A 21,859-nucleotide genomic window follows, 5' to 3' on the forward strand; every position below is an offset into this window, starting at 1 on the left:
TGACAGTTGATTACTCTTGGAAAACAGTTTTTCAACTAATTGTGTATCCATCTGAATAGTGCTTACACCTAGACCTTGCTTTATTTTCTTATATATTTCTGTCCAGAGGAAGCTTCTTCCATGTTTTCGACAGTGACAGCGTAATGCACGTGTTGGGGAGGCAGTTCACGTATGGGCTGCTCAAAAGTACACGTGCAGCCCCTAATACAGTGTGTCCTGCTAGTGCTTCGATTTCTGTATAAAGAAAGAGTTTTGAGTGTCTTGTCCTCTGAAGCAGGTAAAATGCTGTAGAGCATCTCTCACCACTGAGGGATGAACCTGTATCCTTACTTGTTTCCCCCTCGTCCTCTAAGCCTGCTGTGCCATCCAAGAAGGAGATTAGATTGAGTTGATGCGAGTTGTTCTTACAGTCCGTGTTAGTTTGTCATCTGCCTACTATCTTCTAGGTCCTTGCTAATTGATTAATAATTGGTTACGGTACCTGTTGACGTGTTGAAAGTAAGCCTCCTGGTTTACGGTTTTCCAGTACCTGCTTCCCCTCTCATTCCTCATTTCTGTGGAGATAGGTGCACTTCTCCATGACCCTGGAGAGAACCGTTCTGCTCCAGGAAGCCTGGAAGATAATTACTGACACCTCAAAACTTACTTGCCTGCTCCAAGGTGGATTCACCAGCTTTCTAAAGCCACATCTTCTCTTTCTTTCCCTCACGTGCCAACACGGCCTCTCCCATCTTTCATCTTCCTTTATTCCAAGCTTCTTCCCGGGGGGTTTCCTACCAGCAGGAACACATCTGTTGGATTTATACCAACACGGCTCTAACAGCTCCCATCTTCACTGAAACTAGCTTTCAGCCCACCGTGCGGAGGCATCACTGGTTCTCGCCCATATCCTGGGAGAGAGCTTGCAGTTTACGGTCTATTGTATTCGTGAACTTGGAGCCTTCCTTTTAGCTTAAACAGCCTTTCATCTAGTTATACCACCGTAAGACTCACAAATTTTATAAATCCTATTATAGGAACTGCTTACTATATATATACCTCATATGAAACCCAGTCTGTCATTCTGTGTTAGCTTTTTGGAGAAACCAGGCAAGACATATCGCAAAAATAGATGAGAAACAGTATTCAAGAAAGTTCTTCCAAAATACCTTCCTTTCTAACTTTTTATGCCATCGTCGTGATTTGCTTCTTGTTTCTAAACTCCTGCTCCTTGACGTGTCTGATCACAGTCTTTTCCTAAACACGTTAGCATTAGACTTTTGAACACTGGGCTGTTCTTTATCTGCCCTCTGTTCCCAGGAACTGATGGATTTTTTTTTTTGTTTTCTGTCTTGCTTTTAATGCATATATAGATCCACTTTTTGTGGCTTTGTATGCTTTTGCTAGCTCTTCAAGCCAGCCTCTAGAAAATGAAGAAACCGAACAAAAGGTACAAGCAAAACTGATTCTTTCTGTGCCTAAATATTGGTGCTAGGTGAGTTGGATCAGTCCAGTATGAACCTAAATCGGGTCCGGTTCAAACAAAATCTGGTGGGAAGACTTCTTGCCGTGAGAATATTAAAATTATTGGTCCTGACCTATTTAGGATGTATCAAGTGGGGGAGAAATGACGGTAAGTTGATAGCTATCTCCCTCATATTAGACTATAGGGGTTTTTTGGCTCTACGTGAGAACTTGAGAACTGGCCTGAACCCTGTTGTGTTACATGGGCTTCTCTGGGGTGAGAAAAAGTTAAAACATTGGGGGTTTGCATGTTTTTTGGTTTTGGGGTTTTTTTTACTAGATTAATCTTAGCTCCTTTTTTGGGTTTGCCGCGATCGCCAACGATTGTGGGGGCTGGCAGCACCGCGTATTTTGGTCATGGCACCGGCGTACGACGGCTGAAAGTGTTCCTGGAGCTCTATCATTACTGATACTTTTGCTTGTGAAGAATTTAGGAATTTGCAGCCAAAATGTTCTTGGTTTTAAGCCTTTGTTTCCAAATAGGCCTCTTGAACTGTTCCAGAGAATTTCTCTCCCTTGCAAATGTTTACTTTTTCCTTCTTTTGTCACTTCATTGCTGTGAAGAATCTTATTTTTTGACGAGCTCGGACGGGGGGGACAGGAAAGAGGGGAAAACCTGCCTAAACTGTGTTTCCCATATTCTTATTGCTCTGAAATATTTGCACGTAATCCTGGAACTGCAATGGACATCCAGCATCACAGAGTCCAACTCTCTGCTCTCTTTGGCATATCTTCATGTCATTCCTTAATAAACTTAAGCTCCTTTTAGGAGAACTAGCATGACTGCTCATGTTGAAAAACTGTTTCGAAACCTCTCTGCTCGCAGTCCGACAACTTCTAAGTTCTTTTTTATGTTTAGAAAGCATTAAGATCTTGTTTTAATCTGCAAGTATAAACATTAGCTTCTCGAAGTTAAAAGGAAAGCGGGGAAAACCTCAAGGTTTTGATTATCCCTGCCAGGAATAAAGGGGGGAAAAAAAACCCTTCCAAAGTCTTCTAAAAGTGTCTGTGGAAGAGGGGTGCGGTTAATGAGCGGGATTAGCTGCTGCGAATGGGAGAGCTTTGATTTGCAGGATGACACTGGTTTGGCAAAACGCAGGAGCCTCTGAAAGATGGACCCAGGAACCAGACAGTTCCCGAATGAAGGTGACGAGTTCAACTTATTTTTATTCAGCCGAACAGCCTTGCCCTGGACCCGTGCCTTCAGCGAGATCTGAACGTGCGCAGCTTGCATCCGCCTACAGCAGGTGAAGAACCAGAGGGCAAGGTCAGAGAGGCATCAGCTTCACCTGCTGGCAGCGCTGCGGGCTGGTTGGCCAAACATGTCCATCTGCACGGTTGAGCTGATGATGGCCTCAACCACCAGGACGGGCGTCAATGCTTTCTGCTGCAGTGCTGTCGCTTCTGCTTCAGAAAAGGAAGATGTAGACCAGAGGGGGTCCAGGTGAGCGGAGATGTGCTAGAGGAACACACACAATGCATGCTGTGGAAGTCTCCACCGCTTTCCGAGTTAAAAATAAGGGTTGGGAGAACTGCAGCGTTCCTCAGCTCCTGCGATCCGAGGGAATCGGAGCATTAAGCCTTACAAGAAAAGAAGCACAGAATTGCACGTAGTGCTAATCACGTTTTGCGGTTTAAAAAAAACTCGTATGTGGTCACAGCCAGCCGCAGACAGCAAAAAAATCCCGTCTTGCTCCCTGGGCGTGGGGACCAGTTGGTCCGATTTGTAGCTGCTGTGCCGATGGCCACGCGTTGCCACCGTGCAGCATCAACCCACCTAGGAAGCTCTAATGGGGTGTTGTAAATAGAGATACACGGTTGTGCCGCGAGGGGGTTCCCATTTTTGGTTTAGTCTCTTTATTCCATGCGGAGATAGGAATTTGGACTCTCTGTCTCTTCTGACGTATCTATTAAATATAAGAGTTGCTACAGAAAGATGCTATACATAAAAACGCTTCCGCCTGACGTTGCACCACCTTAGCTAAACCAGCACAGCTTTACACATGAGCGTGGTGTTATTATTTAAACTCTGCCGTCTTGCTGAACCCGTGTAAGCAACGAAACAGTTGACGTGGCTTGTGCTTCCCTCGGGTTAGCTCATACGCTTTTATTACCCTCGGGGGGGAAAATGCACCTTTTTAGCTATGAAGATAAGGTCTCAGACAAGCCTTAAACATTCGGCAGTAATTGGAGGTTGCTGCGGGCGCGTTACAGATCGCTGCTGCCGTCGGGACCGTCTCGGTGGAAATTCAGCCCGATAAAACGCACAAAGACCTGGAACCGCTCAAGGACACAATTGAAAAAACATTTTGAGAAGTCTGGGGAAGTTTTCCAGCGCGGCCGGTCGCAAACACGCAGCCGCTGGCCTGGCTGGCAGGAGCCGAGGCGGAGAGGCAGAGCCGAGGAATGCGATCTGGCTTTCTCAGCATCGCCGCTGCTTGGGATTTTTATCACACATGTTGGGACATTTAGGATGTTTTCCTTTAAAAACAAAGAATCCTCGCATCCGTTTTCGCGAGAGGCCTGCCAGCTCTTTTAAAGGACGCAAAAGCCTCGCAGTCCAGTCCGTAGACTGATTGATAAGTTTGATTGCGAGGGATTTTTTTCTCCCCCCCCCCCTTTAAAGGAACCGAATCGTAAGGAAAAATCTCGTGAGTTTTGAAACTTGGCAGCCTTCCCTTTCCTTAGCGCCTCAGACAGGAAGCCCCAGATTGCTCACTCGCCTTCGCTGCTGCAAAGGGAGTTAAATTACTTACCCCGCAGTGAACTTTTCGGTTTTTATTCAGCATACTGGCATTTGAGTATTAAAAAACGCCCGCTGAACGAAACCCGCGGCGTGGTCGCCGGTTTATATTCCTTAACTTGGGCGCGCCGGGAAAAGGAAAATACCCCCGGCATTTCCCGCTGCTTTTCTCTGTCCTGTTTGCAGCGGCGCGGCCGAGCGCCTGAGCGCCGTAACGGGGTGAGCCCGGACCGTCCGGTGCGTTTGGGGGTGCTTCCCCCCCCCCCCCCGGCTGCTCCCTCTTGCGTTTGCGGGAGAAGGGAGGAAGCGGGGAGCGAGACGGGAAATTCCTACCCGGGAAGCCGCGGAGCAGACTGCCCGGGTGACTTAGGAATATTGACATTGCTAAGGGCGCCGCGAGCGGAATAAAAGCGCCCTTTTCTCGGGACGGCCGGCGGGGCCGCGCGGCGAGAGCGTGGCTCTGCGAACGTCCGCCCGGACGAAGGGGATGCGGATGAGCAAAACGGGCGCTTAAGCAGAAAGCAGCAACGGGCCGTGGCGTGTTTTAACTAGCGGAAGGGCACGTATATGAGTTCGGGGTGTTGCGCTGCTGCTCTTGGCCGGCGTTTGGGAGGTGTCTGGCTGCAGTAGGCTCTTAACGCTGGTTTTTACTTGTAGCGCTCAGATGCTCCGTGACATCTCCGGGCTGTTGCTGAACCTCTGTGTTTACATCCTCGTAATACTTCTCTGATCGCTCGACTGCTTGCCAAGAAGCCTTGAGACTCTCCAAAGCGCAAAATGTCATTGCTTGGCCACCGCGCTCTGAATGTTTCTGTCTGATAACGGAGCTCTGATAGCGGTACTGTAACATAAATATATGCGGTTGGACAAAACGCTGCAGAGCCTCTTGTGTGGTCATTGGAACGGCATGGGAGAGCTCACCCGTTCGCAAAATAGCACACAAGCCCAGTCGTCATACGCTAAAAACCGTTTCCTTTCTCTCCTTTTCTTTCCAGACTTTATATTCAGAGCACCCATTAAATTAAGCAAACCAGGGGAACTCCGAGAAGAATATGAAAGCCAGCTGAGGAAGGTACAGTATTCTGTGTAATTGCAGTTTTTCTTCCAGAGTAACTTGGATTTCCTGCAGGAACGCCGTCCCACCTATAAGGAGAATCGAAGAGCTTTTTATTCCTGCTCTGTAACAAAGGTCATTTATTCCCTTTATGCTGTTCAGCCAGCTCAGGAAAATGTTGGCAGTAATCAGGCGTGTAGAAGCCAGTTTTTGCTATCTTAGGCTGCCTTCCAGAAGACGGAAATGTACCTTCCGCGGTGGAGCTCGAGCAACTGTGCAGTCGTACAGGGTTTATTAGAGCATCTGTATTTGTGAATGTAATTCTGTAAAGACTCTTGCAGCGTGATGCATCGCCTCGCTGCTTCGCTAACAGCCTTCTCAGAAACACTCTGTTCCAAACTAAGGCTTCCTATCTATTTTTAGGCAAGAAAAAATGTCATTCAAAAACAAAAATCGAGAGGCAGGGGAAAAAAAAGTTTTTCAGCTATTTCGGAGTTAAAGGCTGGGAATGCGTTTTTGACATTTAAAAAGGCGCTTTTTTAATATAAATCACCAAACTGTCTCCAGTGGCTAGTCACTTGTGGAACTTGGCCGCTTTTTAAGCGAGAAACGCTACAGTGAAAGCAACGACTGCAGGAGCCGAGTGGATAATGATTTCCATTCTAGCCTCTCTTTTGAGTCGCTCCTAACTTTCTGAAATGTGTCTTTCCACTGCGAGGCCCTGCCTCCGTCGTCGCTCCCTCTGCACGGAGCCCTGCAAAATCCTGCTGCAGCAAAGTGGGCTCGGCCCAAATGCTGCTGGCTGTCTGCGTGGATAGACGCCATCGTCGTTCAGGGGCCCCGGTCTCCACGATGGCGTTTTGCTTTGAGAGATCGGTCCGGGCTCTTTCTGACTAGCTTACCTGCGGGGAAGAGGAACAGTTGCCATCGAGAGAGAATTTTATTTCGGTTTTCACTTAAAAATCTCAGCTGCAGGAAGGGTTGGAAAAATTTAGGTAGCAAACAGCTTGGTTTGAATGATGCTAAGTAGGTTAATACTGAGATTTAAGCTAAATGACTAGTCTGGGAGATGCATGCATGCGAGGAGGCTTGCAAGACTATGGAGAGCCTTGTCTCCTGCCTTCCCCGATGCGTGGAATTAGCAGTGACCTGGATGCATGGACCCCTCGCTCTACGACCCCGATCACACCATGTCATTAGGGTAGCTTTGGCTGACTGTGGCCTTTCGTTAATTGATTTTAAGTACGTACAAACTCTTCTGTGTCCGGCTGACTCTTCCTAGTAGACAAGCGTGCTAGGTGTATAAAGCATTGTGACTTCTGGCATTTTTACCCCTGGAGAGACACTTTGCTCAAAACCAGGTGGTATGGGCAGCAGCGTAAGACAAAGTGCGTAGAGATCTCATCTGTATAAAAGTGTAACTCCTTAACTAACTTAAATGTGCATCCAGGTGAACATGGATGAAAACGTTCAGGATATCTTTGGCTCAAAGAAGAAGTAAAGCTTTTTGTGTAGGTATTAACTATAAACCTTGCCAGGGTTTTACAAAACTTCTTGGTAATAGTGAGTGGTAGGTCTTCCATGATGATACGGGAGCTGACTCATCATTTCGGCAGGAACCGATTTTTTTCCTGCGTTTTCAATCAAACTTCTTATTTTTCATTGTGGTATGAAGGAAAACTTTCCTAATACGATCAGGAGTATGTTTTTTTTTTTCTCCCCAAGTCTGAAATGACGCTGACCTGTGACTGCAAAGAGCCTGGCCAGCGGGGAAGTGCATTGATTTCTGTTGCGATTCTTCTGGCAGCCTTCCCTCTCCCAGATCCCGCCAGACTCGTTGCTTGATGTCTCCGATGCAGCGGCAAGGCCAGAATTTCCCGGGTGTCTGGAGAAGCAGGAATTGCCTGAGTTCAGCGGGGCAGGATGTTAGCTCTGAAGTTGTTTCAAGTGCCTCCAGGTTGATGCGTATCTGGATCTTCTGGAAGGATTAAGCCATCTCCTTTCCCATGTTCCATAAAACGCTCGTATGAGCATTGCTTCTGCGCAGGACCGATTTCCTCGCTGGTGAATACTTTGTCACCTTTCGCTAGTCCTGATCACTGAGTTATTGGCAGTTTAGATGTGTGAATATTCGAAAAAGCACATTTGGACCACAGTGAGATTGCAGCAAAGGGGTTTTTGTGTCTACTGCTTGACCTGGAATAAAACATTCTGTGCATAGTCCAGTGCTAATATGAAAAGGAAAAATATTTTAAGATGTTTCTGGTGTTTTGGCTCTGCCGCTTGTGTGGTTTGGGTATGGGATGTTTTTGTCCGATTCCTGTTTGGCCTGCTGGCCCCTCTGTCTTCCCCTTTTTGCTGTCGGACAGATGGGAGATAGATTTCCTTCCCCTCGTAACATAAACACGCTTTTTACGAACTTCATCCGAAAGGGCTGGAGTGCGGGGAGATTCCCTGAATCGCAGTTTGTGAGAAAAGAGCAGTGTAATTAACCTGGCAAAATGGCAACTAATTACGTACTTGAGCTTTTTCCTTGAATCGAGCAAAATTTTGAACGTCGGCCGCTCAGTGAAAGCAAGAGTTTCTTGCTGTCTCTGTATCCTGCCTTGCGGAAACTTCAGAATCGGGCAGCGTCTCCTAAGGAGGAAGCGAGAACTCAGATTTCGGAGGCTAAGCCTGCCTGTGACTGGGCTTCCCTTTATGTCTGGAGGCAAGAGATGCAATCTCAGCTTCCCTGCCTGTGAAACGGGGATAACCCATGCTGGCTTTCTTCCTGAGGGAGGCAGATGAGTGTTCAAACCGTTTTTACATCTTACAGGCGTAAGTTGTTTTATAAATTCTAGCTCTTGACCTGCTTCCCAGCCTTTTGCAGCCGAAAACAAAGTAGTTACCTTAATTACGCGTTGGAGAATTTTTTATTTGAAGTGGATAATCTTATAATGTAATATTCTCAACATCATGGAGGAACTGGCTTTCAGAACGAGATGAAATAGTCTCTGTCTGCCTAAGTGCAGTGTACTGAGAATTTTTTGTTCTTCTTTCACGCGGCTTGCTCTGTGCTCCTGTGTGTTACATTTTTCCAAAGGAGCATACAATAGCTGTGTACCAAAAACATAATTTATCCTGTTACACTGTCTTTATATCACAAGCAGTCTATTGCTTGTAAGCTTATGCAATCAGTAGGGAAACTCCTACCTGAGGCATGTGCTGACATGCAGCTTCCCAGCAGCATGGGCAGAGAGAGCAGCCTCACTCGGAGAGTGAGCCTGGAAAGAGCAAGCAAACTGGGATGAAGAGAAGATGTCAAACGTGAGTTTACCAGCATTTTGGAAATGAATGTTAATATCGAGAGTAATAATGTGCCTAAAATTGTCATTTCTGGAGGCAAATTACCATTTTAAAAATATCAATTGCTTGTAGAACATTATAAGTTCCAAACGTGATATCTGAAAGGGCTACAGACAGGTTAAAGCACATTCTGGTAGAGGTACTGCTAATAACAGCTGATGATACTAAATCCAATATTTCACAGGTGCTGCTAAGATAGGATAAGATACTTCTGCCAAGTTGGATGTTTCGAGCTGATTTGTTTCAGTTTCTAATCCTCGTGTCCTAGCACAGTACTGCAGTGTTTGTAAGTACTTTCTGTAGGAGATAATTGCATTAGGCTACTTAACAAGATGTTTGGTTTTTTTTAATTAGGACAAATCTTACCATTAGAGCTTGGTTTTACTTGCAACCTGAATTTTGGACTTAAAGTCCTGGCAGAATCCTGTTAGTTAAAATAAAGATTAGAAATGGTTGTTTTTGGTTTTGTTTTTTTTTCTCCTAGTTTTCTATAAGCTATCGGTTGTAGAAAGCACCTAGGTATAACCATGGTGTAGTTGGAGGGGGATGAAGGACCACTGTAAGGATATCACGAGAGCTGCTTGTGAGCTAAATTTAGAAGTTTTGGCTTGCAGACTTCATACAGCCGGGCTGGCTTGGATCACTTCTTGGGCAAACAGAAACACAGCTCCAAGTTTTATATGCAAAGATTGTCTTAGATGCCAATATTAACACCCTTGCTTAAGGTAAACATAGGATGTCTGCAAAACAGAGGACATCTTTTCAATTAGAGAGGCTTTTTCCTTAAATGTTTATTTTCCTCCTTTGTAAAACTGCTGCTCTTCAGGACAGCCTCCCGATTTTCTGTGTTGATTTTTATCCAAGGTCGTGCTTGTCCCTCCAACTACCTGTTCCATTGATTTGGTTAAAGGTCTTAAATACTCTTCTATGTTGTTACATATGTTTTGTGACTTTAAAATTGGCAATTTAGTGTAATTTTATAAGTTAGATAAAAAGTGAAGATTTCCGTATGGATTTCCTTTCACATGCGCAATGTGGAAGGGATAAAAGAGTTCGGTGGTATTTCAGATAACAAAAAAAAAAAAAAATCACCCCTGCGATAAAAGTTGATGGGAAATCTATTTTTGGATGCTTAACAAAGGACTCTTAAAGTTCAGAAATATTGTTTAACACTCATGAAACATACGGCAGACTATTTACCATGTCTGAGTCAGTGGCGATAGTCTCTATTAGTCAGACAACGTGTTGTAGTTACTGCTTCAGATTATTAATAGATGAGGAATTTAAAGATATATCTTAAAATATCGCCAAACTAGAAGTAAAATGGGTCTCAAAGACATTTGTTAAATACCCACATTCAGCCAAGCAATGTTTTAGGGTTTTTTTCCTGGTTTTATCTTCTCTCTCCCTACTCCTCTCTTCTTTGTGGGTTCGGATTCAGTTGCATTTGGGCTCCTTCCTAGTCTGAAAATCGTGGTGCGCTTTTTGTGCAAAACATTGCGAACTCTGTTTTCTCTGTCTCTTCATCCGTTAGGGTAGGTTTCTCACACGTCCGTGCTTTTTCCCCCCTGCAACACTGAAGAAAAATGTTAAGTGTTTTCAGAAAAAATAGGAATTGTCCCAATGTCACCACTGCCTTTATGTGCTGTATTGTAGGATGAGTACATGAGCTCCCGTAAACGCCTTGCAGCTCTATTTTCTTCAGCGCTAGAAGGTCCCGTGGCCTCTAGCACTGCTATTCTAGGAGAAAAGTGGGAAATTGAGGTGGCCTGGGAGAAGATACGAGGGAAAACAGCAGGGCAGCTTCCTAAGCGTCTGAGATACCTACACCCAAATGGAGCAAGCGTGAGGAATAAACAGGAAGTTTCTGAAGTCCTAGCGCTTAGCCATAACTGTGATTAATCAGCCTGGGAGAGACCTGCGGTTGTCAGTCAAGGGTCAGGCTTATTGCCCTAGAGGAGGAGGACTTACCCACGAAGGCCGGGTGGAGGAAGGAGGGAGGAGCTGGTGTATATACGTATATACGTGCGCTATTCACGGCTTTACGGGCGAGACTGAAGTTCAGGAAGAGGTGAGCGGCAGGCTGGGTGAATGGCTGGGTGATGAGTGAGAAGGCAATCGGATGATGTTATCCTCCTGTTGGGTGATGTTGTCTGAAGTACGTAGCATAGACCAGGAAGGGGAGGTGGAGAGGAGGAGAAAAGGGGTTTTGTTGCTCTGGAGTAGCCAGGGAGCCTGCAGAAAAGAGGTGCTGGCAGTAATGGGCATTTTGATTCCTTGAGTAACGAGGGGCAAAATAATGCAGCAGGACAGGGGAACACATTGGGGATAATTCTATGTGTTGGGAAGGAGAGCGGGCTAGGAAGGGACAGTCTGGCTGGCAGTTGACATTAGTTGGTTAAAAGTCATCACTGAGCGACAAACTGCTTTCTTGAGGAGAGAAAGGAAAGTATTTGCACGTTTCTGAAACCTACTTTTCTTACTACTGGACTTCCACATCTCAAGAATTGGTAGGGGATCTCTTGGGAAGATAAATGATAAAGGAATACGTGAGGACTGGCGGTGAATGAAGTTTAAAAGGCAAAGCGGCAAAGCATTCAGTACAGCGGAAAGATGGGAAGTGCAGCTGGATCCTACTGGGGCTGCACTGGGAGCTCTGTAGGATTTCTTCTTCAGCCTTCAGATTTGTAAAATGCAGCATATGCGGATAAAATAACGTTGCATCTTAGCCTTTCCGAATTGCCACTAGCCAGAGTCATAAAAAGCAACATGGAAAAGTCTAAGGATACATTAAAATTAGAGAAAACCAAAGAAAATACAGGGGAAATATCACTAATGAGAGTGATAGGCTTACATATAGCTTGCAGGTTTTAATATGGGCATTGCTTTAACTCTTAAAAATTTTCAATTAGATGATACTGTCCACATGCCTGACAAGTTCTGTGTACTGTGTTACAGTCCATTGAAGACTAAAATTGAAATGTCTTAGCTTGCATGAAACTGTTATGTATGTGCATTCTATTTTTGCTCATTTTTATTTGCAGTATAATTGTCTATCTGTAAGTAGATGAAAGCTTTTGTCTCTGCATTTTAGCAAATAGTGTGGCAGAAAAGTCTTTGTCAAACATTGGACCTAACGGTGTCTTTGCTATTTTATAAAGCAGAAAATATCCATGGAATTTGTATAGACTGCGCAAACGTGAAAGCATTGTAAAAACAAACCCATCTCCACATTATTGCTACTGGGGCAGGCAATGACTCTACTCTAGAGTAAAGAAGTGGAGACACAAAATTAAATGATGTGTCCAGAATCTTTTGGAAAATACTTGTTGGCAACCAGATGTAGAACATAACACATTTCAAATATGCCATCTCTTTTGTCATTATTTCCAGCTGAGAGAAGAAAAACTACAAGAAGAAAAATCTTCTGAGGATCTCATTCACAAGCTAATTCTAGATGACATGGAAGGAGGAAAAAGAAAAATGGAAGAACAGCAGAAAAAAGATGAATCTCTAGTGCTGAAAGTGAACCAAGAGTGTGTAAGTAAGCTTGTATTTCTCTTTCATGTCTACATCACAGACAGACTGATAGGTGAGATACTGCTAAGGTTCAGTCCTGGAAAAAGAACTACCTTTTCTAAAACCTTGACTACCTGAATATCTCCTGTTCCTGCTCGTTTGAAACTGGGAGGTTTTTTCCATTGGCAAGGGGAGCTTTCCAGGATTATTTGATTGACTTCCTAATAGCCCTTGGAGGATATGAGCTAAGAGGTTATAAAGATCCATGCTAATGAGAACTATCTTCTAAGAAAGTTTATGACTACAAATGTTCTTCTAGAGGTTTGTCTCCCCTCTGAGCCCTATGCAGCTGGATTCCTTAGGAACTAGAGAGTTGCAGGGACATCTAAGGGATGTAAGCAAACAACCAGGGGCAGCAGCTTCCCCAGCCATCTTATACTTATGTCCCCTCTTGTCAGTCCACTCCCGAACAGCCGCAGTGCACAAGGCAGCATCCGATTTGAACGGAAATGACAGACAAGCACCATGAATGTATGTCTGGGTGGATAGCTCAGATCAGAGCTGTCCCCCACGACCGGGCCCTGAGAAACTCTGGAGGGGAAATACAAGAGAGTGAGGAGCGCGGGCTTTATCGCCCATGCTCTGGGGTGACCGAAACCCACTTTACTCATGACTGAAGAAGCTGCAGCCCTTCCAAACATATCAGTAACATCTGTAGAAGTAACTGCTCTGCTGTGTGTATTCTTGTTCTTCAGGCACACGTGCGTTTCCGTGAATGTATCTCCATGAGTCTTCTACAGTGCAGTTATATGATGTTACAGTCAAACAGATTCTTCATGCTGAGTTTCGCCTCTTTCTCATTTCGGTTGTGAGACTTCACAGGAAATGCTCTTAAAAATTAATGGCTGATAGAGGATTATGTGGGCACTGAGTTATGTCCTGTAGTACCTTTCTTGTAGGATTTTCTCTAGTTTCCTGCCCATCCAGTATTTGATCATTAAATTTTCTTTCTTCACTGAATCACAGCTACACGTATGAGCTGTGTGTTTATTTTTGCATTATTTATGAATTTTGGGGCAGCTTCTGAGTTGTTACAGCTTCAGTGAAGAGAACTTCATGACCATTTTACCTGCTGGCAGATCTTATTCTCATTTTATATCCTCTAGATGTAATCACTACAGGGGCTTTTGGAAACTTGCATATTTTTGCAAGAAAGAGCTTTATTTTCCAAGTGATTCTTTTTGTTGTACATGTCAGCTAACTCTTCCTTGATTGACTTCAGTTTCCTGAACGTCTCTCGGATTCAGAGAATGAAGAACCATTCCAGGGCAAACAAACGCATCGGTCAGCTTTTGTTTCCAAGACCAGTGCCTACTCCTTTGCTTTCCTTTCAGGGTAAGAAGCTGAACCTTAATTGAAGCTGATTAATGTCCATTCCAGATGTAAATATGATGTTCTTTTTACTGTTCTAAACATTTCTGAGATGCTTTAAATTTAATTAGAATGGTTGTTCCAGTTCAAAATAAGTAATAACTTTTCTGGAATTTCAGAATATACAAATTTGTAGAATATAGCATCTGTCTGATTGCCTTCTACCTGTTACAAAATCCTGGATGTTAATGCATTTCGTGTTCATCCCATGAAGCAGAAAAATCATTGAATGTATATTTAAATTACAAAATCATTAAAGTACACCATTCTCCATGATGAACTCAAGAGTGCTGGATTCTTTTCCAGCACAGATGCTAAGAGATAGCATCCGCCCCAGTTTATCAGTTAAAGCTGTTGCATGATGCAGTGTAAATGGGTGAGTAACTGAACATGATTGCACATGAGAAGCACAGGGATTTTCATAGTGCTGTCGTTTGCTCTGACCTAAATTCGTTATAAGCCATAGGTAGGTGCCAGTGTGTTTAGACCAGAGCCCTTGAATACAGACCGAGGCTCTGGGCAGACCCAAAGATGACTCTCTTGGGTGCCTGTGTCCAATTCTGTGGTCCAGAACATACACCTCAGCAGCTCCTTGAACTTCCTTGACCTGAAGGTCTCCCTGGCTAAAAGCCTGGGCAGAGAGGTACCTCGCTTCACCTCAGCACTGCGGTGTGACCCAGAAACCAAGCAGAGCGGCACCCAGCTCCCTGTTGGGCTCATGCTTTGAGTCCGCCTCACGCTGAGAACATTTTGGGTTGTTGGCTTCACTTTCGGTAGTCAGCCTGGTCTGACTCACAGCGTAGCCATATGAGCCGCACTACAGCTACAGGGAAGGCGGTGGGAATGTGGGCGAAGAGAGGGCCTCTCTTGGCAACACCCCATTCTCAACCGATCGTGAAACCGATGGCTTGAGAGAGGGCTTGAGGCCCTGGCACGCAGGTGGGCAGCAGCTGACTTATTCCCATCAGATAGCACAGGGAGATCAGGCACATCCCCGCTGGATTTGGGGCTCCGCTCAAAGACCAGGACGCCTTAGAGTTAGTCCCTCCAACTCCAGACTTTTAGGTCTCCAAGTCTTTCACTGTATCTGGTCCTCAGACACAATCTGTTTCCCAAATCCCTTTACCCCGAGGGTGTAGGAGGAATCTCTTACAGCTGGGCCCTGCCAAGGCAGATGCCTCCCCCACAGGAAGCGCAGGTAGCTGCTGCGTGTTGCCAGGGCTGTTGAGCTTGTTGTTCCTAAGATAATACGCAATCTCGTGTTTTCACACAACTGCTTTTCAGGAACCTAACCTCCAAGGTGGAAAGGAGTCGGAGTTGCAATGACACCATTCAAGAGAGATCAAAGAGCAGGCAGAGATCAGCCCCAGCCAACAAAACAAAGGTACTGCCTGTTTCTGAAAATGTATAGCATGGTAGGGAAGGGTTTTTATGTATAAACGTTCTTATCTGAGGTTATACAGTGCCGGTAATCTGGAAATGCAAAATACTGGTTTTGCGGTGTTACTAGTGCCGCGTTAACGCCGTGGGGCCAATCATTTCCTCGCAACTCACAACAGAAACCTGCTAGGTTAGAAATTACTGAGCAGAAAAGTAGGCAACTTACGGAGCTGTTTGTTAGCGCTGTAGGATAATTGGAAATTGGAAGGGTACTCTTCATTCCTTTATTTTGTAATTCATTTTCTTTTCAAGGCTGAGTCGTCAGTTGACTAAAGAAAAATCTTTTTGAAGTTTAGAAGAACTTCTGTCGTCCCCCACCCCTCCCCTTTCTCCTCCGTTCTTTTCAAAACTGGTTAAACAGAGCAAAACTCATTCTTCTCCTGGTCTTCGTAAACTTTCTTTTGCTCTTTCACTGAGCTCTCCACTACAGGAGGAGCTGGCCTGGTCTTGCTTCCCCTCAAATCCAGTAGGCCAAACGAATTAACAGTATTCATTAGATGGAGCAACAGGCCTGACTTTTCAGTTCGCCACTGGCTTCAAAATGAGTTGTGATTATGAAGCACCACTGAAAATCTGACCCAGAATATTTTCGGGCAGATCTTCCAGCAGTAATTGCTGGGTACATTCCACTCATTTGGAGTTGACCTTTGCGAACGTCTTTCTTTGCACTGCATCTGGCAGCACCGCTGGGACGCTTGCCAGCAGAAGCAAATTTTCTGCGCTCACTCTCTCTCTGCCTCTAGTTCTTTCACTAATCTCTGTCTCCTGGGCCATTTTCTGCCTCCTTTCTAACGTGCCTCTCTGGCCGGCGGGATCCTCGTGGCTGGCAGCAGCAGTTTTCCCAAGGGCGTTGAGTGCAACCTGGCCTGGGCTGCCCAGCGTGGGCCCTCGCTCGGCAGGCGGTCCCAGCGGATTCAGGCAGTGCAGCTTAGCCAGGGCCACCAGGTCCTGGGTGTCACCTGCAGGTGCCACATCAAAAGACCCAGACCACTCAAGGTAGGAGATGTGGGGATAAGACCACTCAAGGTAGGAGATGTGGGGATACGTCATGCTTCAAAGGCAGGGCCTGCCCGTGAGACCCTTGGACCCATTAGCTCTTCTCCTGTCCTCCCTCTGCCCTCCCTGGGAGCCTTCCTGCATGCAGCGGGGCCCCCCGCCGTCACTCTCTAGACCCCTGTGCCGGACCCTGCTCCCTTCAGCCACTTCACACCACCTGGGAGACCTCACCTTTACCTCAAGGGCTCAAAGGGACGTTTCTATTTTCCATTACATTTTCCTGTCCAGCCTGCAATCCTCAATAAATCATAAGAGCTTTTGCTTCTCTCAGACTGGACAGCTCTGTGGCTTGCTAGGACATTCCACCTCCTAGTGCTGACACCCCTCCTTTCTGGTTTCAGTTTCATCGCAGATGGAGAAGGGGAGGGCTCAATTCTAGAGGTCCCATCAGTAACAAAAGCCTCTTGAATCCTTTGAAAGGCAGTTTGGTTCGGAGATTTTGCTTGGAAAATGGTAAAATCCCTGTTGGGCATACTAAATTGACCCCAGTGATCACCAAGCTAGATATCTCTGAGGTCACGGGTGTGGATCATCGTTAAAGAGTGCTTTTAGCAGCTTAGTCAGTCCCTATCTCAGCTGATAGGAACTGGATCAAGTTCAAAGCGAGGCAGCTATGACTAACCTGCCCTCTCAGGACTCTTTTTTTTTTAAAAGCAGATGGTTTGTGGACCTGGCCAATTAAGAATTGCACTAAGAGGGTGTTCCACAAACTTGGTTTGACCCCCAAAAATAAGCTTGTGGAAACAACTGTGCTTTGGGGCGAGCAGAGAAAGGCTCTCATTGTCTCAGACCAGCTGCCAGACAAAATCACTTTATTTTAGAGAGAAATAATGCCGTTTGCATTTGTGCGTGTGCAGCTTTCACTTCTGCCTTATTTCTGGTTGCATTCACCTACATTCCAAAATGTAACCGTGTTAGGGGATGGTTTTGAAGATGACAAGAAACGCTGCTCTTACAGGCGACGGGCTGTCTCAGTCTGCACCGTGGTGGCTGTGGTGTGTTCTGGCAGTGCTCGCAGAGGTCGTTCCGCTGATCTGCCTCTGCCGCGTAGACGTCTTTTCTCATGACGTTTTGCACCGAGTGTCCACTGAGTAGGGTAAACCTGGGCCAAGTCTTTATTCTTCCTCTCCTATGGCTTGGTAGGTAGCAGAAGATCCTTTGGAAATAATTCCCCTTGAAGAGCATGTCTTCGTATTACGCGTCTTCCTTCAGCCAGGCTAGCGCAGTGCTTGTCAGCCCCTCATTTTCTTGCGTTGCTTCAAGCTTTTTGCCATTGGAAGGTTGCCACTTGCCCTAACCCGGAGGCCCAAAGAACGTCTCTTACGCTAAAAGACACTTGAGACTCAGACCTTGCTAGACTCCAGTGTACCCTGGTCAGCTTAGGCATCAGCCGTGAAACGTGCTGTAACCAGCAGAGGCTGCTACGGCTGTTCCAAAGAGCTTTCTCACCCCTCTGATTTGCTGCAGGAGCCGAGCGCGCTAGCCGTATGCCCCAGTTGAGCGGATGGCAGACAGGAGCACAGGGCCTAAGGCAGAGACTGGACTTTGTGCTCATTATTAAAGTGGTGGGATGAGAACGTTGCTTGCTTAAGAGGAAGAAGGTGGCTGGGGCTGCTGGCTGGTATGGCAGACATTATGATCTGAGAAACAGGTACAATTGCCTAGAAGGCTAAAAGCCATTGATACCCATAATTGTTTGGGAGCTGTCGAATTTCCTGTTCTCTTGCATAACTTGTCTATATTCTTCTGGTCCGTCTTTCCACAATGACAACCGTTCTGAGCCATGATGCCTTGTCTTTCAGGTTCCACCTGTGACCAGCGCGTCAACGCCTCTGGTTGGAGTTTTGTCATCGACCCAAAACAATCGCTGCCTCTCCGCCCCAGATCTGACAGCAGAGAAGCGCCTCGTTCTCAACCCGGTTTCATCCTTCTCGGCCCTGCACAAGCCAGAGCGATCCATCAGCCCCGAGAGCAATGACAGCATCTCAGAAGAGCTCAACCACTTTAAGCCAATCGTCTGCTCCCCGTGTACTCCTCCAAAGAGGCTTCCTGATGGCAGAGTCCTGAGCCCTCTCATTATAAAGTCCACTCCGAGAAACCTCAACCGAAGCCTGCAGAAGCCAACCACCTATGAAGCCAGTCCTCGAATACTGAAAAAATGGGAGCAAATATTTCAGGAGCGCCAGATCAAAAAGACTCTCTCTAAAGCAACTCTTACGTCCTTGGCTTCAGAGCCTGGGGAAGATGTCACGGTTCCTGACATCACCAACTCCAGTAGTTGCAATAAAGAACAACCACAAATACAGGATGATCACCTTCCATCTGACACAACAGGAGACCCTCGCCCAGAGCTAGATTTCTTTCCTTCTATCAGCGAAATGAAGCCAGTAAGAGGGAGTGAGAAAAACAGAGATTCGCAGGCCTTAACAACAGACGATAGCTCTGCTGAACCAGATGCGAGATCAAACGGAACCTCCCTAAACACACGAGTGTCAGAAGTTCCTGACATAAAAATGAACACGTACATGGACAAATCCTGTCTTAGCATCGGCCCAAAAATGCTGAGCAGAAGAATAATTGGAGTCAGCGCGTCACTGCCTGACAACAGCGCGCTAGGAGTTCCTGTCAAGACATCAGGAAAAAAGCAGCTGAAATACCTGAACAATAGCGAATTGATCAACGTACAGAACAGTACTTGCAATTCCGTCGAAAACATCATTGGCGAACAGCCCCCTTCGCTGAGACGGGGACGAAAGAGACGCTGCAAAACAAAGCACTTGGAACACAACGGTTCTGTTAAAAGACTGAGGCACACGGCGGGGGAGATGGGCTTGCCTCCGGATGATCGCCTGGTAAGGGAGATGGAACAGAAGCTCCAGCAGGAGGAGGAAGACCGGAGACTGGCCTTACATCTGCAGCGAATTTTTGACAGTGAGAATAGGACAGTGGATAGGCGGAAAGTTAGAGTAGATCGGTATCTCCTGCGGTCAAAGAGCACTCTGGGTGCTAAGTAGCACTGATGGACAATGTTGCCTTTCTAGAGGACAATGAGGTTTATCAGATTATCTTATAGGAAAACTATTTTTTGTCATACTTCCACCCACACAATTGTTTTTCTTTTTGGTGGTAAGACATTTGTAGGTCCAGTTCAGAGAGGAGCCAGAGTCCTTTCAGAGTTTAAAAAAAAAAAAAGAAAAGAAAAGAGAAAAAAAATCCTCCGACCTCTCTGGTCCATCAGTCTGCAAGAAGTGTCAGTCCTCACCGTGAATACACTGCAATGCATGTAAATGCAATTGGTGATGTTTGGGTTCCCCTAGCTAAGGCCGTTGGGTTAGCACTATATGAGGTACCGGGTAAGGACCTCATGCGTTCATCGTCTTGCCATTTGTGATACGCCAAGAGAAATCGGAGCTCTGCTCACGGAGAGGAAATTAGGCTGTTTCTCTCCGAGAAACAGCGTTTTCCTCTCTGCCTGTCTCATATATCTTCCTCATGCTGCAGCTAGCTGTGGTGGTTGGACTGTTACTTATGTCAAAGTGTTTGAATGAGCTGACTTGGCATAAACTTATAACAACGGGACTGTTTGGGAAGGAGGCTGAGATTCGTATTTCTGCTAGGAAGTACCAAATATGTCCTCCTATAGTACCTGTACCTGAATGTATCTCACTGTCTGCACCAGCAGTACAGATCGTAGGTTGCTTTCTTTAGGTAGACAGCCAAAGGCATTGAAGGAAGCTGTAAAATAAGGATTTTACTGAAAAGCATTATGAGAACTTGTTCATTTATGTTAATGATACAGTGGAAAGCTTGGGTAGAGCAGCTGGAAGCCGTTCTCTTGGGCTCTGTGACGCCTTTCTGCATAACTTCTCCCAGTCCCCGTCTCTTACCGAGGCAAGAGCGGATTTCATGTTCTTCCCACTAACACTTGAAATCTAGAAAGGGAAACGCTGGCCTGGTGATTTTAGGAAGGAGGTTGTCCGTACTGACGTGTATCCTGCAGGCTCCTACTAGTTGAGATAGCTGAGAGCTCTCGCCACCCACAAGGCTTGTCCTTACGTGTTCAGCAGTGGCACTCAGAGGCATCCTGAGTTACCTGACACATCATCATCCTTTCCCAGGCACTTCATGAGTTCGTGGTAGAGTTGGGACAAGAGCCCAGCCCTCCTGGCCTGTGGGGACACGTACACAACACGCAAGCCTGCCCGGTCCTCCGTGCTCCGAGTTAGCCATCTTCAGGCAGGAATCCATACTGCTAAGAAAGCTCAGGTGAGCACTGCGCTAAGAATTTCCACTCAAAGGCAGAATGTGTGAGGTCAGGTGCAGCGCGTGCCAGCCGTCCGGCGTCCGGGTCGGAGCTTGCTGGTGTCCAGCCAGCTCAGAGCCTGGGCAGGGAGAGCCGGATCTGCCGGAGTTGAGGTTCCTGACTTGGTGGAGCGCGTGTTGTCTGCCAGATGTGGCCAGCAGCATGGGCTGTGCCACCATGAGTCAGAATCCCTCCGGGTTCTTCGTGTCTTGATCGTGACATGGATCTTACCTAAATAACAATAATGTTCCAGCTAGCCTGATGGTTTGAGCTGAGTAATTGTCCACTTACCTCATGGCAGAGTATGTTGATTGTTCTTCCTTGGACCAATTCCAGAGAATAAGGATACCATTAGGAGACCTAAATGCCCAATCCCGTATCCAGTGTTCCTTCAGAGAGAACATTTTATTCTTTTCTTTTTCTACCTGACGCCTCTCTTCACCATCCATTAGCAGTGAAATCATTTCCGTGGTTATTACTAGTAATTAAGCTCAAAAAACACAGCTCAGCTTCATCCTTGAATGCTGCCTTGCAGTGTATTCACTGGGGGAATCCTCAGGGTCCCCAGGGACCTTCTCCAGGGCTCTCCGCGCTGTTGCTGGCGTGCTGACCCATGCGCCAGGTGACAAGGGGTATTTTCAAGACCTACCCGCAGCACATCATTGCCGTGCAGCCGGTTAAACCTGCCACTGGCCCGTGGCACGAAGGGAAGGTCAGCGGTCCCGTTAACACGGATGGGACTGATCTAAGAGAATTGTCAGTGCCCAGTTTCCTCCTGGATGCACCTGTTGTTAGGAAAAACTTTAAAATTTCTCCCTCCATCGGAAATGGGGAAAAAATGGGAACCAGTTTTCTTTGTCTCTTTTGGCATACTCATGTAACTGCAAGGACCCTGGAGCTTTTTACTAATTGAACTGGATTGTTTTTTTAAAAGAAATCTTATATTTTAATGGATAAAATTTATATATTTTAAATACTATATTTCAACAGATTGACGCTTTCATTGTGAGAAATCTTATAGCGATGATGCCGTAATATATATATATATATATATATATATATATATATATATCTCCTTAACACACAAACTACTGGGTGTTTAAAAACGTTACCCCATGCCAGATTTCCACCCTCGGCTAGACCTGGCCTGCTCGGCCTCCGTGTCGGGGCTCGTGGGTGATGTCTTGCCGTCCCCTCTTCGGAGGGGGAGCTTTGCCCTCTTAAGGCACTGCAGCCTCGTTAGGCGCAGCCTCGTTAGGTGCTCATCGAAGCCGGTGCAGTTCTTGGGACTCAAACTGAACTGGGCTCCCGTACACCAGCGGTGAACCGGAAGGAAATTGAGAAATTACAGCCTTGATTGGACCCAGAAGAGCGGCGCGGAGATAAAAAGCATCGGTTTGAGTTTGCCCTTTGCAACGGCTCTAAAGAATAAGGATGGAAACCCGCAGCTTTTCCCCTGAAC

At 46.1% G+C, this 21,859-nt stretch overlaps 1 protein-coding gene across 1 annotated transcript in view; it reads left to right on the forward strand.

Moving 5' to 3' along the window:
* The window catches only part of RNF169 (ring finger protein 169), a 28,870-nt gene extending 7,447 nt beyond the window's left edge, over positions 1 to 21,423 (forward strand). The window contains exons 2-6 of the mRNA XM_067307401.1: positions 5,242 to 5,318; positions 12,042 to 12,188; positions 13,450 to 13,562; positions 14,883 to 14,982; positions 17,897 to 21,423. Of these exons, the coding sequence (XP_067163502.1) occupies positions 5,242 to 5,318; positions 12,042 to 12,188; positions 13,450 to 13,562; positions 14,883 to 14,982; positions 17,897 to 19,108 (1,649 nt within the window). The 3' untranslated portion in view covers positions 19,109 to 21,423. The remainder of the gene's footprint in view (positions 1 to 5,241; positions 5,319 to 12,041; positions 12,189 to 13,449; positions 13,563 to 14,882; positions 14,983 to 17,896) is intronic.
* Positions 21,424 to 21,859: the final 436 nt, after the last annotated feature.

Source organism: Apteryx mantelli, chromosome 1 (genome assembly GCF_036417845.1).
Source record: "Apteryx mantelli isolate bAptMan1 chromosome 1, bAptMan1.hap1, whole genome shotgun sequence".
Lineage (NCBI taxonomy): Eukaryota > Metazoa > Chordata > Aves > Apterygiformes > Apterygidae > Apteryx > Apteryx mantelli.